Source organism: Protopterus annectens, chromosome 7.part0, assembly GCF_019279795.1.
Source record: "Protopterus annectens isolate FY-2018-M chromosome 7.part0, PAN1.0, whole genome shotgun sequence".
In the NCBI taxonomy this organism is placed as follows: domain Eukaryota; kingdom Metazoa; phylum Chordata; order Ceratodontiformes; family Protopteridae; genus Protopterus; species Protopterus annectens.
The window spans coordinates 246,716,505-246,725,069 of record NC_056739.1 but is presented as its reverse complement, the minus strand read 5'-3'; the positions used below and the strand labels follow the sequence as shown (position 1 = coordinate 246,725,069).

The following is an 8,565-nucleotide window of genomic DNA, read 5'->3' as shown; positions in this document are numbered from 1 at the left end:
ACCTCTGACCCAGACTTTCCAGAAACTTCCCTTCAGCCTTGCCATCAGACTGAAGAGTTTTAGCAAGACTTTTCCAGCTAACTGAAGCCATGTTCCTCATGACATAAAAAGGAAATAAAATAAACAATTGTGCTACATTTAGATATAAGCCCATAAATACCTAAAAGGTACCTAATGCTGCAAAAACTTTATTGATAAATGTTAAATTTCTCTTACATCCTCAAAAGTCCACAGAGGTACACTATATCTTACAATCTTTCTTAAACCTTACTTATTATTCAGACAATTTCTAACCTTAAACTACAAACAATCTACTAATTTGCAGATGTTAATAAGAATGATAATAGTAAAACTTAATAAATTACTAACTCTGCCTCTCAACGAAGATAAATGCTAACTTTGTTAGATTGCATCTCTAGAACTGCTTTGGAGTTTATGTAAACTATCTAAGTGTGACATTCTCATGTTCTTTTCAACAGTTCATATTGCAATATTCTGTGATGATGCTCTTCTGTGTATGTAAAGCTCTGCAAAGTTCAGTTTGTTTATAACTGGCCAGTGTCAGTGGCACATCAGGTAGCACCCTTGCTTTGATGCAGAAGGCTGTGGATTCTATTCCCACAGTAGGTAGGTCAGTTGCTGACCCTTCAGTGCAGCAGTGGGGGTGTGCCCCACTCCTGGTTGCACTGTCCTTTGGATGAGACTATAAACTGAGCCCACATCTGCCTGACTTACTTGTAGCTCAGGTGGAAGTAAAATATCCCACACTTATTGAAAAGCATACGGGAAGATCCCCAATGCCCCAAATGTCCCCTAATAGTATAGATACTACTGTGGGTCTCCCTGAAAAGAGGCTACTAGCCTAGTGAGTCAACAAAGTATAAAGGAAATGAAATAATTGCTGTTATGCACATAGTGTTTCATACTTGAAAAGGGTCCTAGGGTCAGCCTACCCAGCTAACAAAGATATATAAATATATAAGATAAATATAAAATAAATGACTAACTAAACAAGTAATGTGAACAAGTCAACATCAAAACTAATGTCTTTCGGCTTTTCCTGGTTAGGGGTCGCCACAGTGGAACTCCAGTCTGCTAATAATTGGCAGTGGATTTTACTGTGCTGAGGTGCCAGCCCGACACCCAACCTTCAAAGAAGGCACACCCATTCATGCTCGGACCTACCTGCATGTCTTTAAACATCACTCGACCATGGGGAGGATATACAGACTCCACACAGAAGGTGCACCAGCTGAGAATCGAACGGAAGAACCTCTTGCTAAGAGGCGAAAATGCTAACTGCTGCACCACCGTGGCTACATCAACCTGTTAACATCAACATTTAAAAAACAAACCACAAAGTAGCCTAGAGCCAAATGTGCTCATATTGTTGTATAAAGTGCCTTAAGGAAACTAAGTAGAAATTTTAAGGATACTACGTAGAAATGCTGTAAAATAATTTATTGTTATTGACTATTTTGTTTTTTAATAGATGCCAAAGAATGTTTAAGATGTCCAGAAGATTACTGGCCCAATGAGAAGCACACTCAGTGTAGGCCCAAAGTTGTGGACTTTCTCTCTTATGAAGAACCTTTAGGAATTTCCTTGGCTTTTTTTGCAATTTACCTTTCAGCGGTTAGCGCTTCCATTTTGGGGCTGTTTGTTAAGAACCGAGAAACTCCAATTGTAAAAGCCAACAATCGTGAAATCAGCTACCTTCTCCTGCTATCACTCTGCTTCTGTTTCCTGTCTTCTCTCATATTCATTGGAGAGCCCAAGAAGATGAGCTGTTTGCTGCGGCAGATTGGATTTGGCATCATATTTTCTATATGTGTATCCTCCATTTTGGCAAAGACCATTATTGTTGTCATTGCTTTCAAAGCTACTGTGCCCAACAGCAAACTAAGAAAATGGGTTGGACTGAAAACACCACTCATGGTTATACTTTTCTGCTTTCTAATCCAAGTCATTATATGCTGTGTTTGGATAGCTAATACTCCATCTTTCCCAGAGAGAAATATGAACTCACACGATGGAAAGATAATTCTTCAGTGTAATGAAGGTTCCATTGCTGTTTTTTATTGCATGCTGGGATATCTTTTTTTCCTAGCATCTGTGAGTTTCATTGTTGCTTTCCTTGTTAGGAATCTGCCAGACAGCTTTAATGAGGCCATGTTTATTACTTTCAGCATGCTAGTGTTCACAAGTGTTTGGGTATCTTTCATTCCAGCTTACCTTAGTTCAACAGGAAAGTACATGGTTGCAGTAGAGATATTTGCTATTCTGGCTTCAAGTGCTGGGCTACTAGTATGCATATTTTTCCCAAAGTGCTACATAATTTTGTTCAGGCCAAATCTGAATACCAGAGGAAGTATTGTAGGAAAAGGAAATACAGGCTACAAAAAATAAACTTAATCAGAAATCAGAAACACATATTTATAGGTTGATGAGCAACATAATCAAGGTACAATCAAGTGAATCACTTTCTCTTAAAGAGAAAACTGTTTGCCTATCATAGTAGTAAAATAACATATAGTGTTCATTATGCATACTTGCATGAACGTAGAACTGGGGTACAACACATCGAGTAGGAACAGAAGAGCATCGAGCCCAGATGTAATCATAAACACATCTCAATATAATACTTCCCAGTCTATTCTAACAGCATCAGTACTGGTTTTGTAAAAAACAACACAAAGTAATAAGTTCAAATACAGATGCAACACTGACAGGGTGAAATTATGTTTTCTGTAAAACGTTGGAAGTAGTTTCCTATCCCTTCAATGTCATCAGAGCCAAATTATCATGGCAAAATTGTCTGAAAATGTATTCATTGCATCTGATATATATATTTTTTTCAGAATCAAATTGTAATGATATAAACCGTACTAATTTTTGGGTCTACTTCACTTTTTTCAAACTGCTTAATCATCGAATACCTATTCGTTGACCCATTTTTTTCAAAGCTACACTTCAACGAACGGGCTTTTCACTGAAACTTTTCCCAGTGATAACCAATGGTAGGCCTCCATCTGGAATTTACCCTTTTCCTCACTGTAATGAGATCTTGGAGTCTGTATATTTAGTTAGGAGGTTGGGGGTATTAGGAGCATAGGCTCCCACCTGGGTAGGCTTAACATTTACGATTTTTTTCATGTTGCTAGGTTGGCCTACCATTGCTTATTTCTGGGAGAAGTTTTGCTGAATAAAAGTCAATTTGCTGAAGTGCAGCTTTGACAAAAAGGGGTCAACAAATAGGTATTTAATGGTTAGTTCGATTAACTGTTATAGATCCCTAATTTTTAATTCTTGATAATTTTCTGATCTAACTTTTAGTAAAGTTTAACATCTGCACTTAACAATAAAGGCTTCCAAAATATATTTAATGGTCAGATTTCTGTATTTTCATAGAAAGTTTGCATGCAATAATGTTCATGGGAAAGAACTAGGCATTTTAGAAAAGCATGGATTTATCATTAATCACATATTAAAATCAAATATAAAATAAAAGGTGTTATTCATGCAATATTTAGAGATTTAAAAAAAATTATACCCATGCTCTCTAATTTTATGTAGGTATTAATTTATATTGCTTTAATAATTTCTGCTAATGAACTGTTAAGAAAGGTAACAATGAGCCATTTCTTTTTATTTTTTTATGCAATGAGTGAGCATAATTCCTAGTTTTGTCTTTACAACTTGTTAAGTCATCTCTTTCCTGATGATGACACAGTTGCAGTTTAAATACCAAAGGAAACAGGATTATCAACTGATATACCCTTAAAACAATGTTTTTTGATAACTGATCACTGTAAACTTTTATTTCTCAAACGAGCCATTCAGATGATACATCCTTACATGGAAAATCCACTTCATCAGATTATTTGGATTAATCTTGTCGAAGAAATATTTTTTTACCGCTTTTATATAGAAAACTAAGAATGGTGCTCAAATCTCTAATAAAGCAAATCATCATCATCAACCCCCCCCCCCCAACATCTTTTGTTCATTTTTTCCCAGGTGGAGTAAGGGTGTTGTGTCAGATGTCATTTCCTCTCTCAGTTTTTCTCTCCAACTTTTTTCAACAGTCATACCTCATTGCCACAGATTTCACTCATCCAAGTCATCAATTTCTTTGCTGGACATCCTCATTTCCTCTTGCTTTCTTCCTGTCTCTCCAAAATCTTCTTCACGCCATCATATTTTGCTTTTCTGCACATGTGCTGTTGGTTCATGCACGTCTGTTTTGCACATGTGCCTGAACTGCTGTAATTCATTATCTCTGCACTTCTGTGCAATTGGAGCTACTTTGGTTCCTGCATTGACATCACTTCTTTGTCTGTCCCAAAGTGTGCCTTCTACCACCTGTCGCAGGCACTTCATCACTTCTTTGTCTGTCCCAAAGTGCGCCTTCTACCACCTGTCGCAGGCGCTTCATCTCTTCATCTCTAGTTTCCTCAACTGCTCTACCTTCAGTGCCCAGGTTTCTGTGCCATACAAAAGTACTGATCACACCACTATTTTGTACACCTTATTTTTCAGCTTCTTTGGCATTTTTCTATCACACACCATGCCTGATACCCTGTGCTGGTTGGCTGCAGCACCTCTAAGTCTCGTTTTGACCTCCTCATTCAGACTTCCCTTCTCCACCCCCCCATTTACTTAAAGCAGTTAATCTGTTCAAATATTTTCCCACCTATCTCAGTTTTTAGGTTCTTCTGATTTTCCCCATTTTCTGACATGACAACTGCTTTCTCTCAGTCTTATCCCATGTACCTTTAGTTTTCAATCCATTACCCTTTCATTTGCTGAAAGTCTCATTAAGTGCCTGCTTGTAATGCCACATAGATTCATAGGTTCATAGATTAGTACTAGGTTAACTGCCCTTGTGGGCCATTTTATGCCTAGCCAATTACTCCATGTGAGAATCAACCTTTGCATTTGTAAGGCAAACACCTTAACCATTATGCCAACCTCCCACCCCTCGTCATCTGCATACAGCAGCTCTATTCATCTCTCACCTCCAGCCTGTTTGCTAATCTAGTCCATCAGCAGTATGAACAGTACTGGGCTCAAACTTGAGACCTGAGGCACACTGACTCCCACTGGGAACCACTCTGTGAGAATAAACACTGTTCTTACCTACGTCATTCGGTCCTTGTACATAGCCTGCACTAATTCTATTAATGTTTCTATGGCTTTGAACCATTACAAGACTGCCCAACTTGACTTTCTTGGGACCTTATCATATGCTTTCTACAAGTCTAGGAATGTCCAGTTGGACTCATTTGTCATTTCCAGTTTCATCTCCACTACTTGTCTTACTGCAAACGGTGGGTTGGTTGTGCCGCATTGTGATCCGAATACAAACTGCTCATCTCCTATTTTACTTTCTACTACTCTGCGTATTCATGTATCAGTCATTCTCTCCTTATCATATGCTTTCTACAAGTCTAGGAATGTCCAGTTGGACTCATTTGTCATTTCCAGTTTCATCTCCACTACTTGTCTTACTGCAAACGGTGGGTTGGTTGTGCCGCATTGTGATCCGAATACAAACTGCTCATCTCCTATTTTACTTTCTACTACTCTGCGTATTCATTTATCAGTCATTCTCTCCAGCACTTTCATGCAGTGTGATAGCTCTGTACTGTGAATATTTGTTAAAGCTCTCTTTGCTCTTGTATACTGGTACTAGAATGCTTATTCTCCAGTATCTGGGATAGGTCTCCATACCACTATGAATATTCTCAAGAGTTATTTCTCCCATATCTCACCCAGCATCTTGCTTATATCTTCAATGACTTCATCTGAGCCTACTGTTTTCCCTGAGTTCATATTGTTAGGACTGCTATTACATCTTCTAGGGTGCAAATTGTTGCTGGCATCACTTATGAATGGTGTCTAATGACCATATCGTTCTATCTTCGCCTTGCAAACTGATAGTTTCTTTTTGACATCTTCTGAGTCACTTTCTACAAGCTGGTACACTACATTGGATGCCTTGTTCATTGCCATTGTAATTGCACTCCTAGTTTCTTTGTTAGACAACCAATATTCCATCTTTGCTCACAGCTTTCAACCTTCCATGCCCAAAATGAGGAGCACTGCCTCTCACAATCTGGAACAAATAGACAAAATACAGACCACTTACTAACAGCACACTACTAACAACAACTAGAAAGCAGAGCATGATTAAATGTGCTACTTTATACTTTTTTAACGAAAAAAGTTTTTTGAATGAATTAATATGACTCAGTATTATTTACTGTTGATATTAATTAAAACACAAGTTAATCTGTGTGAGGCCTTTTCAGTGTGAAATTCTAAGAACATATACTTTTTAAGACTCCAAATAACTAACATTCCTTATAATGAGGTGCACTTTAGACGTATATTTTAGCCTGGTCCATATCTCTACTTCCCACTTTTCCTGTACTAATTCTTTGTTCGGTAACTGCCTAGACTTCTGTATTTCATTATAAATGCTAATATAAAATTAAAATTCTACATTTTTAACAAATGTATTCCAGAGGTGTGCTTCTGTTTAGTTTTGTGATGGAGTGTTTAGTGAGGTGCTCAGGTTATTGAGCCTTACACATCCATGCAAATTGATTTATTTACATTTAAGTAATCTTTTTACTAGCTATGTGCATGGATCAAGACAAACCATTTTAAAGCATGACCCAGGACTGAGGGATTACATACAGTTTAAACATTTTGCAAGAAAATACTTTTGGTTATGATGTCTACTTACCACACAGTAAAACATTTACACACTGTTTTAAGTGCAAGGTGTTATTTTGGTTTGCCTCTAAAATCAGAGGACCTAACTATGCTTGGGAAGAAATTCTAAACTATGGGAGTAAAACTGGAAAGCTTTTTCTCTGTAAGAGTCTGCACTCAGGGGAAAGAGAAGATAATTTGTTAGCTTAGTATCTGATTACCTGAGCAGTAAAACTTTATGAGAATATCACAAGAAAGGTTATCTTTTAGTTATGGTAAGAAGGTTAAATCCATGTCTTGTGTTATTTTTCTGTTTTCTTATGAATGCAGTCTATAATGCATCACTGATAATTATTTGAGGCAAAAGCATTGTGTTTGCACATTTGATTGGTTGCATTGAATTTTGTGACATTAAGGGGACAAAATCATAAGTAACTATGGAAGAGAATATGTAACGTTGAAGATACTGCCTTTCTTACTGTTCAACATTTCAGTCTCAGGACCAAGAAAACTACTATTTTTTAACAGTAATTGACTTGCTTTTGACCTATGAACAGACTTGCTCAACTTTATCCTACAAATAAGTGTTCCCTGGGTCATGGCCATAAACTAAGTGCAGAATATAAAGCACTGTGACCTTTGGCAAACCTTTGAACTCAAGCACCTACCACATAGGTGACACTTCTTTGAAATCTAGCTCATTTAGTAGGAGTCTAAGCATGCTCAGTGACAGTGAACTATCCTTTGATCACCATGTGTCCATTGTTGTTAGGAAATCATTTTATTCGGCCAGACTAATGACCAAGGATATAGCTTCTGGGTCTAAAGAAGTTACTGACCCTCTCTACTCCTCTGTCATTAGACCATGGTGTTTTCTCATGAAGACAATCAGGGAACATCTTCTTTGTGCTACACAGACCACCTTATAGGGTGTCCTCTCTTTTGTTTCCATTTCCTACAAACTCTTGAGAAGGGACCTCTGTCTAGCCTATAGATCCTCAAAAGATCTAGACTTATGGAACCGCCTACACATCCACAAAAAAATAACACCCTGAATACCCACTCAAAAGAACTAATCCTCCACTGAAACATAAATAGGACCTGCTGGTAAGATAGATATCTCTCCTGGAGAATCTCTGTTTTATGGAATAGACTTCCCGTAGATGTAAAGCAAAGTTGATCTCTGACCCTCTTTAAGTGTAACTTGGGCAAATAGATGGGTGATCATAAATACAACCCCAGGTCTGGCCCCCAATCCCTCATTGAAAGGGATGAAATCTAGGTATTAAATAGTCATGTCAATAGGTATTTACAAGCTGGGATCTTGTAGTTAGGCTGCAAATGATACACCAGATTAAGAGCCTAGTATTAACTATGAAATTATGAACATAAGCTAACAAAGGAGGACAGAACCTTCAAAGAGGATGGAGGCAGGCTGAAGTCATAAATATCTTACTTTTATCCTTCTTTATAAAATAACAAGTGGCAAATGTATCAGAGTGAGTAGGACAAAGTGCAAAAGAAATTGAGAAATAGGTGGAGGGTGTCATTGACACTAAAAATGTGAGGCCAGAAATGAGCAGTCTGAAAGAGAACAAGGCACAGAATCCCCCTAAAATTCTCAGGACTCTATCCACCGTTCCTATGAAGCATTATGAGAGGAAGATAGAAACTACAAGAAAAAGGAAGATCCTGCAAAAAATGGAAGAAGCCTATGGTAGCTTCACTCCACAAATATAAAAGCAGGACTAATGATTGTAATTACAACCCAGGGATCTTGATTGCAGTGAGGGGTAAAGTGACAAAACAAATACTCAAAGATAGACTGACACCAATCTT

The 8,565-nt window shown here is 37.7% G+C and overlaps 1 protein-coding gene across 1 annotated transcript in view; it reads left to right on the top strand.

The window, feature by feature from the left end:
• LOC122805935 (extracellular calcium-sensing receptor-like) overlaps positions 1–2,409 on the top strand; it is a 173,594-nt gene extending 171,185 nt beyond the window's left edge. The window contains exon 8 of the mRNA XM_044076179.1: positions 1,493–2,409. Within this exon, the coding sequence (XP_043932114.1) occupies positions 1,493–2,409 (917 nt within the window). The remainder of the gene's footprint in view (positions 1–1,492) is intronic.
• The last annotated feature ends 6,156 nt before the right edge of the window (positions 2,410–8,565 follow it).